Source organism: Patagioenas fasciata, chromosome 4 (genome assembly GCF_037038585.1).
Source record: "Patagioenas fasciata isolate bPatFas1 chromosome 4, bPatFas1.hap1, whole genome shotgun sequence".
Classification (NCBI taxonomy): domain Eukaryota; kingdom Metazoa; phylum Chordata; class Aves; order Columbiformes; family Columbidae; genus Patagioenas; species Patagioenas fasciata.
This window is the reverse complement of record NC_092523.1, coordinates 75,377,813-75,393,797: the sequence shown is the minus strand read 5'-3', so window position 1 is coordinate 75,393,797 and position 15,985 is coordinate 75,377,813. Positions and strand designations below refer to the sequence as shown.

General features: G+C 41.0%; 1 protein-coding gene across 1 annotated transcript in view; it reads right to left on the bottom strand.

Annotated features, from left to right (window-relative positions):
- PPA2 (inorganic pyrophosphatase 2) overlaps positions 1-15,784 on the bottom strand; it is a 34,196-nt gene extending 18,412 nt beyond the window's left edge. The window contains exons 1-5 of the mRNA XM_065836639.2: positions 15,544-15,784; positions 13,811-13,875; positions 12,088-12,132; positions 3,167-3,220; positions 1,113-1,232 (exon numbers count right to left, since the gene is read on the bottom strand). Of these exons, the coding sequence (XP_065692711.2) occupies positions 1,113-1,232; positions 3,167-3,220; positions 12,088-12,132; positions 13,811-13,875; positions 15,544-15,769 (510 nt within the window). The 5' untranslated portion in view covers positions 15,770-15,784. The remainder of the gene's footprint in view (positions 1-1,112; positions 1,233-3,166; positions 3,221-12,087; positions 12,133-13,810; positions 13,876-15,543) is intronic.
- Between the last annotated feature and the right edge of the window lie 201 nt (positions 15,785-15,985).

The window sequence follows — 15,985 nt, the reverse complement described above, 5'->3', positions numbered from 1 at the left end:
TTGGATTTTGTTTGTTACACCTGCTAGTACAAATCTGCAGGATCACCTAGACTCCAACAACTGGAGGTGTAATAATCCAACCGGTATTTTAAAGTCACTACAGAAAATAAAAATTACAATTATCTCCAGTCCTCTCTGAGTCACAAGGTAACAAAGGGAGCTGAACACTTCTCCTGAGGGAAGTGTCGTCAGTCCAAAACAATGCACTTCGTGCAGGAAAATATTCCAATGTTTAATTTTGGTTTTGCACTAAGGCACAGATGAACTTCAAAACATTAGATGGAATTGCTGGTTCCCAACTATACATCCTCAGAAACTTTGTCTACTGAGACTGCTGACTGAATAAGAACTTCATTGCTGCACTCCAGCACCTGCCTGGTATCTCCTCTTCAGGAATTAATCACATCAGCAGATTTTCAGAAGTAAACTTTCATTGCTTATGCAGTTAAATGTAAAGAAAATAAATTACTACTTTCAAGGTCCATCATGTTCTTCAGTACTAATTTAAGTTCAATGTGTTACTCACGGAAATGAAAACAGTTTAAAACTTTCCATTACACTTAAAGTTTCAGCCATTAGTTGAGCTTTTTCAAGGCGCAAAATTTTGAGCATCATAATCAGTAAAGTCTCAGTTCAGAGAAAAGATAAGTAAGGCAGTTGAGGTTTAATCTAAAAAAGAACAGCCCTTGTGTTCCTTTGTTAAAGATATTAAGAAATTCCAATTAAAATTTATGCTACAATACATGAAAATCCTAAATTATTTTTTTAAATGCCTTGTTTAAGCAGAAAAGTGCTACTTAACAAAGTATTCTTGAATGGCAGGCCATGACAGCTTAGTTCTGTCAATACAGTACAGAGGTATACACTAAAGATTCAAGATTTCTTGATCATTTAACTCTTTCCTGAAACACAGCACGTATTTACACCCACACCCAAACTGTGGTCAAAATTTATGGACACAATAAAACTCAACATTAAAAAACCCTAATTTACAAATGTATTAAAGACAAACATCCCTCTTGCAACTGATTTGCATTCAGGCAGTACCCAAGATTTACAAGGCAATTTACACAGAAGACAGAAAACTTTCACCATTATAACAAAAACGTTACCTGTGGGAGGGCACCATAATTCCATATATAACCCTTGTGAGGAAAGATATTTGCCACATATCGAAGCTTGCCTTTCTTTATATCTTGTTTAATGGGATTCAATGGCTCCTCAGTGGCAATCTAAGCAGATCATGAAAAAGAAAGAGACCAAAAGAGAATGGTAAAACGGAAAGCAATTCATTCTGTACCCAACCAGTTACAAAGATCCATCTGGGAGCATGTGCTTGTTGTTTGAGAAGTATTAAAAGTATGATGGCCTCACTCAAAATCTCAAGGGTCATGTTCAAAAAGCAGTTTATTAAGGTTTTAAATAATGTGAAGTACGCAAGGAAAAAATGAATCTAGAAGAGAAAGTCATAAATTTATAAGGACATTGTCATGGTCAAACATAAATATTGAAAGGAACTTAAGTTGGAAGCTCTTGCACTTTATAGTAAAAGTTCAACAGACATACAAAATAGGTGGCACAATTTCTTCTGACAACGGGGACTTTGACAGCAACAGGGAAAATGTTTCATCTTCTCGCCCCCAGTTTTTTGCTCTCCTACTGCATAAACTCTCCCCAAGAGCTGAGACAGAGGTTCACAAGTTTCTGGTTTCACACTTGATTCTACCTGTTTCTGGTCATAATCTAACAGTGAAGACCTCAAATATGCCACCTGAGGCTTTGACAGAAATGGAGCTCAGCAATGCTTTTTCTTGATGTAAACCAAGATGAAGACGAGTAACTGACAACAGCAGACAAAGGTCTCATAAAAACCACCTTCAGTAAAATCAAGGGAAGAACAACAGAAATATAAACAACTGATGTGCAGGAGATCTGACCACTGGAGGTGTAACTGTGGGAAACATTCCACCTAAGGCAAGGTTTAATTTCCTACAGGGAATCTCAGTGGAGATGCCGAGAAGACCTGGTATTAGCATCTTACCACAGTCTGGACTGAAGGACTGCCAAGACACAACGGGAGGCAAGACAACTCCTGTAATGATTAATTCAGGAAATTTCAAGTATTTTAAAAGTTATAGATTAGAGAACTACATCTGGTCTCCTCTATCAAGCTAGGAAAGTCTAAACCCACTGATTTCTGAACCTAACAGGACAGCAAACTTTCCTACGCTTGACATAATGTGCTGAGAAGAGGGAGAGCAATCTGACCTTTACACAAAGAGTTCAAATAGTGTTGTCAAAGGGAAACTCTGCAAAAGAGAACTCAGTTTCCACAAAACAATCATAATCTTAAAATACAAGGTAAATATCCAAGGTAAAACTGCTTGCAGAATAACAACTGTGGTGGTAAACACAGTTCAAATTATTTTCCAACATCGTGGAATGGAGAAAACAAAATTCTAAAATAACAGGCTGGGGAGGTTCTTTGGTGTTATTTCTAATAAACAAAATACTTAACAGCTCAACCGCAAACTTCCTTAAAAGTACCCAGAAAGCATGCTTAAAATTAATACAAATGTTCAGTAAGATCAGACATATCCTGGTGAGATCTGTTGCTTCATGAATGCTACAGATGAAGCATTACTCAGCTCCAATATCGTAACTGCAGAGGAACAACTCAGTAGGCTCTATTTTTAAAATATCTCCCTCCAGGAGTAGACACTTCCAATCAGTGAGGTCCCCAGGTATTTTTTTTGTCACACGGAAATTTTTCATTTGAAACTCCATTTGTCAGCACACTATACATCAGAAACGAGAGGAACTGTTCTGAGTGCAATGCTGTATGAACAAGCAAGAGTAAACCTAATGTTGGACAATGTCCTGAAGGCCAGCGCTCTAGGACTCTGCTGCAGGTGTGCTGCACTCTGCAGTCAAAGGGCTGTCAAGAAGCAGTGCCCACCTGCAGAAGAGAAACTAAATTAGAGTCTCCACACTTTATAACCACGAGGAAAGTGTCTGTATGCACAACTTCGCATTAATTTTTTAACAGGTAAATTTCATGTGTAACGAGAAATCCACACTCTGATTGAACTTTGACTATTAGAAGCCACTGTATTGTTGGAACTTTCATAAATACCTATATAATCAAGGTAGTTTTCTTCATTACCTCCATTTTTGCATTCGTCCAACGAGGCACTTCTACAATCATATTAAGCAGGACCTAAACCAAACAAACAAAAGACAGAACTGAAAATAAAATCTACTTGGCAATTAGCATTTTACAGTAAGACAAATTCTCTCCTGTGCATTCAGCAGCAACACACATCACATCTCTTTTCCAGTTGTTTTTACCGTAAGTACAATTCACTTACTTCTATACAACAATATTCAATCTCCTTGGTTCATCCTTTCCCCACCACACACCTTTGAAAATATGAACAACTACAAGTAGTGGAAATCTACATGATGTTTTTCATTCCTGTATCGACATTAGTCTTCAAAAAATATTCAGAAAGGCCATGGAATGGTTTGCAACAAGGCAGTGGTTCAGTCTACTCCTCAAAGAGGACTGGATGTTTCTATAGAACAGAGTCAGCTTCCCTCAAGCACTGGAAATGAAAATGTTTTGGTTTTTTCCCCTTAAGATTGATTTTTTTCAGACCCTCCACTTTTGCCTCATTCACTTTTTTAAGTGCAACCACCACTGACAGTTCTGATTCTCAGTCAAATCTGGCTGAAGTGAGGCAAAATGAATCCACAGTTGATGGCAGAGGAAGGACATGGGCACAGACACCTCATGTTTGCGTTAGTCTTCTTCCTAACAGAAACAAAGTGAAAGTTGTTTTAAGAAGAGGGTGGGAATAAACCTAAAACATGAGCTTTCACGCTTTTAGAAAAAAAAAAAAAGTTAATTATGCCCTTCTTACTGAGGAGGTTAAAGCGACATTTTCCAAAGAGAAAAACTATGTTGCTGTCATAAGGTTTCTTCTTTTGAAGCTATCAAAAGGTAAGCACTAGCAAGGATTAGAGTATTAATCAAAATGGTTATTTGAACAAACCACCCAGCGATGTCTACAACCTATTTTCTCCTAGATTACTAAAATAATCCCAAAACATCACATTGTCTGAGACATATCTTCACAGGCAAAGAAAACCTGCATTGGGATTAAAAAACACAACAATACAAGAGAGACAAAATATGTTTTACAGAAGTTTACAGGAAAAAAATACAAAGTTGAAGGAACTGAAGACTTGCACCGAGTCTTTAACTACACTGCAATTAAGGCTCCAGCAGACTCTTAAATATTTGTATTTTTGCTCCTTGTACCCTGCAGCTGCAACAAGTAAATACCATTACCAGGGTCAATGCCACAATCTGATTAAAGTAATTCAAAAGGTTCTATGATCTTCTCCAAAACAAACCTGGAACATGGAATGCAAGAAAGCAAAAGAAAAATCACAACTGTCACTCAGCGTTTCTCCCATGAGATCACAAGCCATGTAATCCTGATAGCAAATTCCCGGTAACTTTAAATTAAATTCACCATCCATAAGTACTGTGTGCATACTGCAATCAGTGGGATGTCAGATGAAATCACTCTTCCCAATCAGGTCATAACCAAATAAAAGAAGAAAACAAAAAAGGGTGGAGGGGGAAGTGCTTCGGATAAGTTTCATAAAGTACACCTTATGGATATAAGAACAGTTGAAACAGAGATGTCAACACTAAGGAAGCAGACAGAACAAAGCAACATGCATGCAGCAGCAGGTAAGAGAAGGGCTGGGAGCGAGCCAAATAAAGCCTGCACATCCATGTGAGTAACACATGGAAAAAAATGCACAGCATGAAAGCCACGGCTGACAAGAAACTCTTAGGGAACTGCCAAGCAGGTCAAAGAAATGTTCTGACTGGTAGCTACAAGCAGAAAACTTACAAACTACTCCTGGAGTTATACACCGTATCTTCCCCTCCATCACAATCCTGTATTTTTTTTGTTTAGATGCCACTGTACATTTTCCTGACCATGTCTAATATAATGGCTTCAGTAGCCTGTAAATCTTGGGTTTGACTTTAAATTGGTCAAAAGTTATTCCAGGTCTTCATCAAAACAACTCTCAGGGCTGGACAACAACAGGAATGAATTGAATACAATGCTGCTTCAAAAACAACAAAAAAATCACTTGGATTTAACTCAGCTCTAAGAGCAGCCCTTCATAATTTGTGGTATCAATCAAACGTGAATTGTCAAAGAGTCTTAAATGTGACAGCTGGACAGGTTAATTTGTATGCAAAAAAATCCCCGAAAGTACTCTCTCTAATGCTAAGCTGCCACCAGCATTTAAAAGAGACTAATAACTTCATAGAGTGCTTACATTTAAAAAGTTTAATTTATAGGTCAATTGCATTTTCACAGTGATGACACAGGATTCACTGTTGTGGAAAGGAGAACATATACTAGATAGATTGACAGATAGAGAGTAGTATATTCCTCTGTTTTTCCAGGGTTTTTTCCTCCTCTTTCCTTCATCCAGGAATTTTTCCATCACTTTTATTTTCCCAGACCAATCACCTATTTCTTTTGACCACTTGGATGCTCTCCCCCATGCCTTGCTGCAAAACCGTCCCTGCCTCACCTGCAAGCAGAAATGCAAGTGTCAGACACCACCTGTCTTCACACATTAATTACCATCTGCATATGCCATTCATTGATTAATTTTGGATGGTGAATGCATCTGATGATTGATCTTTTTATCTTTATTTTGAATCAGTAAAGCAAAAACTTCCACCTCACCAAACCCCCAAGTGAGCAATTCTACCCCCTCAAGCAATGGTGAGACTGTTCCAACAGGCCTTTGACATACCTTCCGGTGACAGAAAAAGAAAGATCTCTCATGAAACAAAAACTATTGCTTCGGAAAGTTTACCATTTAACTGCCTTAGTATGACAGCAGTCAACTGTTTTGCCTATGACATCGCTGCGTGCTGCAGTCCAGATTTAATCCAACCCCACAAGCGCCTAATGCAGACACCACACCAGGGCAGATGGAGCAGCTCCTACACACCAGTCTCACACCAACTCTGTTGATGGTTCCTTCAGAATAGTCTTCTGAATCATGCAAGAAAAGAGGAGGAAAATGTCTCCTATATTCAGAAAAAGGGACAGAATCCATATGCTAGGGGAAGTGACCTGACAGAGCCCAGAAGGACTTTCAACTCATGGTATAATACAGCTTGTCTGACTTTGGGTTAATGTGAACGCAAGACAGACATTTGTACTTATGTTCTATTACACCTTGAAGAAGGGTTGGGAAAAGAAAGATCCATTTGCCCAACACAGAGAAATGAATTTCCTAATTCCTAAAACCAAATATGAAAATCAGCAGAAAATGACATCAGAAGGGACAAGCAATATATCTAAGTTATATCCTTTGTTTCGTAAGAACTACATACAAAATGGGAACTCATGTAAGATATAAAAAAGTGTTTGCTTAATTGGGGTGTTTTCTTTAACACTGCTTGGCAACTGATTGCATTCCATTTCAGTTGAACATAATTTTTCATGTATCATGATATCATTTTGCTGAGACAAACACCTCTTCTTCACACAGAGAACAGGGCTAGTTTTTGTTTTTTGAAATAAGAAAATCACAGAAAAAGATATACAAATACACTTCAGTGTATTCATACGCAAGTGCTAACATCAAAGCAAGGAAAATATAGACTGTTGTGCCCAGGTAAACTCTGAGTCAGCACTGTCTCCACTGAGAGCAATGGATAAAAATAACTGCTGGCTCTGGCTGTAGTACAGATTCCTATAGAGGATAACTCCATTTTGATCAGGGTTTGTTATTACAAACCTGAATATCACAGGAAGAAAAAAAAAAAGTATGTACATTTCTACACTATTTTTACAACCTTCCTCCCATACACACTTCTCAGAAACAATTCTTCCTTACCTAACTTGCCCTTTCTTGTTCAACTATTTCCTTTCCCAGTATCCCCAAGTTCCTTAACTGGTGCATTTGAGGGGAGGGTTTTGAACCGGCACCATTTACCCAAAGGTTGCAACACTTAATGCTCAACTCCGAAGGTTCAGCTAATTCAAAGCAGAAGTGGAGTAGCCTTTGCAGAGCAAGGAAAGCAACAAAACAAGAGAGATAAGAGAGGAACAGAAACTCAGTATAATTTCGTAAAATGACAAACATCACCACTTTTTAAGGCCTGACTGCCATTTGCCATCACCCTTGCATGACTGGGAGAAGCGATATGCTAAATCTTACAATTACTTGAATAATTTTTATAGTAGAATGCTTAAAAATCTGAAAGCATTAGAGGCAGCATTTGGGGGCTGCTGAGCATCTCACAGAGAAGCTCTGAGCTCACTACACAGATAGAAGAAAAAGTATTTATCATTCATTTGCAATCTTGCAGGGACTCTCATCAGCCATCAACTAAACTTGGCAGCAAGCACCTGAGGACTAATGAGAACAAACCAGATGATCTGCAGTCCAGCAGCAGTGTGAACAAAAGATGATGTTTAAAAGGAAAAAAAGAGAAGGAAAATAAGTATTATCATGAAATATACTCAGAAATGGAGAGGGGCTTGCTTATAAAATGAGTACTCACGTTACAAGCATTCCCAATGTAACACTTGCTATAAGGCATTTCCCAATGAAAACAAACCAGATGCTAGCGACATCTGGAGATCAAATATACTGTATCTAAATAAGAAGTCAATGGAATTTTTCCAATATAAATTAACACGCCACATAGCAAAAAAAGGAATGCAGGGCCCAGCATAAATGCAAAGTGTCTGTAGCCTCTTCATAATGTACTCACCTCATGTTATAGTGAAAAGGGAATAACGAATACTATGTAGGTTTTTACCCACAGGCATCGCAGAGGTGATGTCAGGTGTATTCTCTGATAAAGTAATTACAGGACAAATTCACCTGCAAAACTACTCAGTGTACAATCATGACCTGAATGAAAACAAAACACTGATTTTCTCAAGTTTCATGAACCATTTAGTTGAAGTTAAGCCTGACGAAATCACTGACACAACTTTCTCTCAGTAAACCAACTCTACTCCAGTAGATTCTAACTGGACCACTGAGTGACGATTACTTCTGTTCTCAGTATTTGTTAATCTACAAGCACAAAAAGCAAGGCTTGCAGCTACTGGACACATCCATAGCAAAAGGCTGGTCAAGTTCAAGCATCAGGATGAAAACTTCACTGATCATCTAAAATTTGGAACACACAAAACCCTGAACATACATAATGGACACACTATAGCCCAGGTTACATATACCAAAAAAAGGCTGAATGTGACCAAAGAAGGTTATAGAGGTTGTAGGTAGCACACACAATACAAAGTACAACGTTTGCACCTGCACTGCATTGGAAATGATGACAGCTTTCCCTTTCTTATGAAACATACCAACTTTATCATAACATAACTCTGACACCAGTTTTGAACGCTTCCAAGCATGAGGCCATCTCTCAGATCACCTATTCAGATGGCACGACCACTCTGATGACCCCTTATATCTTGCCTAACTACTTTATCGGCGGTTTTTTCCTGATAAAAGCGATTCAACTCAAGTCCACAAGGGCACTCCAGTACTGCACAACCCACAGGATGCAACAAAACAAAATTCATCTTGTTTCTTTGTATTTTTTTTTCAAATGCTCTTGCAGGTGTCTGCTAGTTAGAGGACTATAATCTCTACATGCTTGGACAGATTCCTTAACCAAGGCCAACATTTGAAATAAAACTTCGTATTCAAGAACACCTGGATGCTCTGAATGAGATGACATGTGAATACTTTACCAAAGACATACAATGACAAGCAGATTAGAAACCCTTTCACTACACCAGGGAAACAACATGTCACATTTGTCTTGAATAGAAAACTATGACCTCTGCAAACCTTCTTTCCACTAGACATGGAAGACCATATTCAATAATCAGCCTCTGACAGTTTTGACTGTAACCACGGTGGGAACATCCATTCTTCCAGACAGAGATGTGAAACTCTTCACACCTTTCAAAATGATTTACTTGGGCACAAGTGGCTTCTGAGTGCTTGCAATGCTTAAGACAAAGCAGAGGTTCGGATTGCAAACTGGTAATAATTTTGAGAAAGAAGTTGAATATGGTTTCTTTCAGCATAGTTTCTCCCTCAAAGTACCTTCTCTCTAGTCTTCAAACAGCCAAAAAACATCTGCTAAATCAAAAAAATCAGCTGTCAACAGTGGCTGCAAAGCTAAATTTAACTGAGACCTGGGAAGGTCTAACACATTGCAAGAAACGGCTGCAATACTGAGAACAGTTCATGCAGAAACACCACAGTGTTTGCCTTAGAACTACAAGCAGAGACTGCAAAACAGCTAACAGAGACTCGTACCATGTGCACTCCCTTACCCCATGAATGTTGAAAGCTGAAACTCCTTGAGACCTTCTTTTCTGGTATCAGTAATGCCAAGAACAATTTAAAACAGATCAGACAGACTGAGGAAACTCATGCAGAATTATCTTCATTTTCCATAGTTAGACTGCTATCTGATAAATACCAGTTCAGAGTAATTTAGCATGCCTGCTTAAGAGGCCTTGCCCTTCTTGAGAGTAACAAATAGCTGTCACCCTAAAACAACAAGTTTTGAAGATGTCACTGTGTGTCCAGGCCAAGAGGCACTATCACATTTGAATTCTGGCCAAATTCAGTGCAAGTATCAACTGAACACCAGGTATCAGAAATAGCCTTTGCATCCCTAGACGAGAGTAAGGAGTACAGTGCTTCAAAGGTCTTCAGAAATCAGCAGGTAGCATTAAATTCCTCATTTTCCCTTTATCCCCTAAGATAGGCTCTCTCTACATACAACCACACAGGGATGTGTTTCCACCAGGCCCAGGTAAGGAGAGTTGCTGAAGAGCCCAGTATAAGAAGAAACTGCTTTCCTGAATACAAAGATCCCTCTATTATTTTTCTTCTCCCCAACTCCCAAAAATTATGATGAAAAAGAGTTTCCCGAACGATTTGTGTTCTCACATTTCACTAAGTAAAGACCAAGCATGTTTGGGAAGCCTATAGCCTGCACATTTGTTTGCATCAGAAGCCCATGAAAACTGGAATGTACATTTGCCCTTGCTCATTTTCTGTAGTTCTATTAAACCACAGTCCAGAGCTCTCTCTCATAGCAGGAGTTATGTGAAGCATGTCTGGAGTCTGCACTGGCCCAGGAAGCAAGAGCTGCTCAGTGTCACTGGCATTTTTGCCCCCTGCTCCATAGGCTGATGCAGATATCACAAAAAGAGTACTAGAAACATGGTTTTCAACAAAATAACATGCTTCCCACTACACAGACAAATGCAGTTTTGAACAGCTTTAGGCACTGAATAAAATAGACTTTGCATCTTCGTACCCAGCAGGTTTTGTCACAGTATTCATAAGTAGGTAAGAAACAGAATACCTGACTTCCAGCAAGAACAGTAATTAAGAATTTATAGAACCAAAGAATCATTTTGGTTGGAAGAGACCCTCAGGATCATCAAGTCCCACCTAACCTAACTCTAGCACTAAATCATGACCCTAAGAACCTTGTCTAAACACCTTTTAAACCCCTCCAGAGATGGTGACTCTACCACTTCCATGGGCAGCCTGTTCCAATGCCTGACAACCCTTTCCAGGAAGAATTTTTGGTAATATCCAATCTAAACCTTCCCTGGCGCAACTTGAAGCCATTTCCTCTGGTCCCATCACTTGTTACTTGGGCAAAGAGCCCAACCCCCTCCATGCTCCAACCTCCTTCCAGGCAGTTGCAGACAGCGATCAGGTCTCCCCTCAGCTCCTGTTCTCAGGCTGAACAGCCCCAGCTCCCTCAGCCGCTCCTCATCACACTTGTGCTCCAGATCCTCACCAGCTCCGCTCCTTCCTCCGCACTCTCTCTAGTACCTCAATATCTTTCTTATGATGAGGGGCAATGTTGCACATCAATGATTTTTGAGAAAGGCTACCAGCACATACTCTATCCTCAACAATTCATCTTCAGACATGACTCAACATCTACTAAACAGTATTTAAATGGGCATCAAGCAACAGGAAATCTAACAAGTGTTACCTAGGCAATGTAGGCTGAATGAATCACAGAGCAAAGAGAGAGGAAATACATAGTGCAGGACTGCATGGGGACTGTTGCACAGTATAAAATCAGTGTACCATGCACTAGTTGCAGAACTCTGAGAACAGTTAGGACAGTTCTTCCACATCAGACGGGTAGCATCAGTTTTGCAATATGACTGGCCAAACGGGTAAGAGGAGCCAAAGATGGGGACACGCATACTGCCACATGCCCACACAACACACCAGGGCCTTAAAGCATAGTTTCATTTTTACTTTTACTTTCCTCTACTAAGTTTTAGGTACCCCTGTGCCAGGGAAAGCACTGCAAAAATGCTATATTTTGGGAAAAGACACTTGCATAAACAAATCTTGTTTCACAGAAAAAGTCTGAGCAGACCTTCCATGGTTTTTCAGGCTTCTGTTAAGCTTAGCTTCAGTGGTGGTTAATGCTGAACTGTTAGCAGATGTGATTTTTCTCTCTTTGGGCTTCCCAGATGAGCATAGGAAACAGCACATGCTCAGTTCAAAAAGTCTCAGTCTGATTTTTGCCTGAACATACTTAAGATTTCTGAAGTTTTGTATATATACCAAAGATTACCCACAGTCAGAGCATTACAAATATTTCATTAATGGAGGTTTTATGGCAAATGTTTCTGAACACAACAGCAAAAAAGATAACATATCTATACTGCAACAGTCATAATGAACCTTTCAAAGAGTGGTATAAAAGTGTTTGCCTCTGAGAACATCTTGATGAATAAAAGAATGCTGACACTTCTGGCTCATTCAAATAAGAGAACATTAAATCCCTTTAAGCCTTCTCCTCCTAAAAGACTTGCATTTGAAGATATGTCAACTATATTCAGTGAGAACAAGTTCGCTTTGCAGAATAGCCAAGTGACGTTGGAAATGAAATACAGGGAATAGTTAAAATTAAAAAAAAAAAGAGCTTATCAATACCTCAGTTCCAATAGTCTTTGACCTCTTTGCAGGAATCTCTTTATCCTACAGTGAAAAAGAGAAGTAAAGAATTTTATAAAGAACACTAGAGAGCAATACAGTATTCACATAAATATAGACAACAGTAGTTTTCAATCCAATTGAAACATCCCTTTGTGAGCATAAAAGCCTAAAGTATAACTTTTAAAACTAAGTATTCAGTTCTGTTTCATTGTGAAATTATAACCATCCAGATGCTAACACACGAAGATGAAAATGTACAAGGACACATCCACTTTCTCCCAGGTACTAAAAAATTTAAGCAGCAATTTAGGCCTGTCCTCAACTGATTAAAAACAGAGTCATCCTTCTGCTTGGTTGAAAAAGATAAGAAAAAATATAAATAAAATCATTATAGAAAATAAGGCTGGAGTTATCCATCATAAAATAAAGCCTACAAAGGTAGACTAGAGGAGGGAAAGAATATAACACACAAGCCCTTACGTCTTCCTCTTGCAAAGAAGGCAAAATTAACAGAGACCTTCACAATTACTTCCTTTCCTGCTGCCCGCTCAGGCCCCCACATCCTCTGGAATGCTCTTTCTTTGCTCACAGAACAAAATGAAAGCCTCTCCACATTGATCAGACATCACTATACTACATTTTAAACTACAGAAAAATCACAGGCTATTATCCACCGCTCCAAATCTCAGATTATAGATGCAAGGACAACAATGCCCCAGGGAATGTGTGATGAAAATACCCATTGCATTTCCAGCAATAGCACCCGCTGAACAGAGCATCTTAGTAATGACTCTCTGAAAGAGACTTACTTCTTCCATTGACTAACATGCTTAGGGTCTGCTGCACAAAAAGGTTTTGTGCATATTTTTAATCTCTCATTTTAAATAATTCAGGAGATTGGTTCATTAGTTCAGAAGTCTCAATCTGAACACGTTACAACTGCTGACCTTTCTCACCATTCATATCAGCCATAGAGACCCAGCAACAAATCAAGAAAACAGCTGAAACCCTCCCAACCTGTTTGTGTAACAAGCATACCATAATAAGAAAACTTAAGTCTAAACCAAAGACTGGCAGTTTCCACCAGTGACACATAAAACAGGCGTTTCATTATTGCTATAATGAAACTCCAGGGAGTGTGGCTAACAAGACGTGAAAGTGCTCAGTTGCACCTCACGCCTCATAATTCTCCAAAGGTGCGATTACCACTTCTCTCTTGGGCATTATTGTTGGCATCCAATGTAATGCTCCTTTTGGGAATTAAAGAAATACACCCTAAGTTACATAAGTGTGTGCTGTACAACTCCTACTGCAAAGAAATGCACGCTTTTAATTGCAGATATAGAAAAATACCACTTTAACAAAAGTAATAGTAGAAAATGAATTCAAGAACACATAAACACAAACCTAAAACATACAGGGGAACAATCACATGGCCCTAAATCACTTGGAGACTTAAAGATACACCTAGGCTTGTCTACACAGTAGTCATTATGTTTCACTGCAAGTTACTGAACTCAGCAGAGAAAAATTAGTGCTTATCATGCCTGTATTACATAAGGAATCAGCGTGAGTTAAAATTGTCCTTTCTGGTGCTACACACTTGTCTGTTAATTGCTCAAAAAATAAAAAAATTAAAAATTGCATTTTTACCTGAAGAATTCTCTACAAAATAGTTATCATTTAGAAATTAACTGTATTTCAAGGCATAAATACATACCTCTTTAGATCCAGCAAACAGTGGAATGTCATGAAATGGGGAAATATATTTACCCTCTGCATTCTCTGGAAAACAAAACAAAAAATATCATTACGAATCTAAAGATATGCCATAAGATGTTGGTATTGCTAACTATTATGCATTATGGAAATGTATTATATGCCACAACTACGCATGAGTTGAACTTTTCCTGAAGTTTAATTCCAAGGACTGAAAAATAACCTACATGCAGAACAGGAAATTTGACTGATTCACAAGGATTCATTAGAAACAAAATTGTTGTTTTAGTATTCAATACCACACTTCTCTTCTGACTACCTAGCAATACAAACTATGTAAAGAGAAGAAGATCCTTTGATTCCCTTTTCTTTTCCTCCCTGGCAATAGACAACCATTAAGGGAGGAAAAAATACCAATGGATCCTTTCCATGAGTAATCAGTGAATTCATCTGGGTTTCTAGCAATGCTGCCCTTGTGAATTCACCATGTTTCTAACAAACTGAGTTTCTTGACCACAAAAACAAAATCCTCAACTTAGTAGGCCAAAGTCTAGTCAAGAGAATAAGTGGATAAATGAATAACTGCTCAGGCCCTAGAAATGAAACACCATGCCTCAAAACACCAGAAATTGACAGTAACTAAAGGGAGGCCCAATCTGCACCTCAGCCTTGCTCCCACTGTGGAAAGGAACAAGACTCACCAGAGTGGGTGGTTTAACCTTTTCAAACTACTCGGAAACTTTTCAACATATCAAAAGGCCAAGTACTGCATCGAAACAGAAACATCAACACCAACATAAGGTACTAATGCATTTCAAGGAGTTTCTCCTCTGCTAGCACCCCTATTCACACTAAAGAAAAAAACAGACAAGAGATTTCTTTTAGCTTTGGACTGTACTTGAACCACCTCAGCAAAGAGGAGTACACGGCCGTTGTTTTGCAACTCCTGGAAGCCTCCCAGATGCTCCTCACAAATAAAACCAAGTTTAGTGGTGGGCTGCTCATTTCCACTAACTGAAGTGACGTTTTCTAGACGAACCCCTGCGCCGGCAGCCCCCCAGGGACTGAGCACAAGGGATCCCTGGCAGGGTCCTGCCCACAGGGTACACGACTCCTCCGCTTCCCTCGCACCAGCAGACGTCAGAATTAACCGCTTGTAAGTCAATGGACCAAAACCACTGCTGGAGAAGTGGCACACAAATAGACAACGTTGCTAACAGAATGTGTAATACTGAGACTGCACATCCCCAGCTCTCACTGGAGCGCTGCCCGTGCCCCCCAGTGCCGCTCGCTGGTGCTGCTCCACAGGCCCCTGAGGGCTGCAACCCCACGTTTTGGGTGGCAGCCAAACACAGGGACAGGACTGTCAGCACCGTAAACGTGAGGTGAAGACAGGGTGCCCCAGCCAAGGCTGCCCTTGGGTCCCAGGGCACCCCCTGGCCACTGTACCCAGGCTGCCCCAGCGCTGCATCCCCAGCACCTCCTCCCCAGCAGAGGCCCTGGGGAAGGGCACAGCATCCCTTCCAAAAGCGCATCTACCAGGAAATCCTCCGTCTTTCCACACAGAACTGCCCCCTGCAGCCGGGGGGGTGGGGGGGGGTGGCTCAGTGGCGACACCTCAGCCAGCCCGAGAGGCCTCGACGGGAGCGAGGAGGCGCCACCGCCTCTCCCCGCCGTGCAGCGCACCGAGGCGGGGCAGAAGACGTTTAACGGAGCCCGGGGGCTGCTACTTACTAAAGTAGAGGCGGTAATCGGCAGAGTCGGGCCGCCCCCGCCGCTCCGTGCCGTACCGGGCCATGGCGCCGAGGCAGCGGCACGGCGGCCGCCCCCACCCCGCCGCCAGCAGCCGGACCAGCCCCGCCGACGCGCGCATGATGGCGGCGCCCGCCGCCTGCCCTCCCCTTCCTGTGGCCGCCGCGCCGGCCCCCGCCCCGCCTGCCTCCGCCGGGACACCGCGCATGGCGGCGGAGGGTGCTGCCAGCTCCCGGGCTGTGCCTGTCCCTTCCTGCCTCGGCGGCGAAGAGGGAGAGGCGGCCGGGGCTGCCGCCTGAGGGAAGCACGACCGTCAGCCCCCTGAGGCACAAAATGGCGGCGTCACCCCGCACGGGCCCTGTTGAAAAGGCGGGTGGTTTTTCCTGACGGGGTGACCGCCGCCGGGCCCCCACGCAGCCCAGTG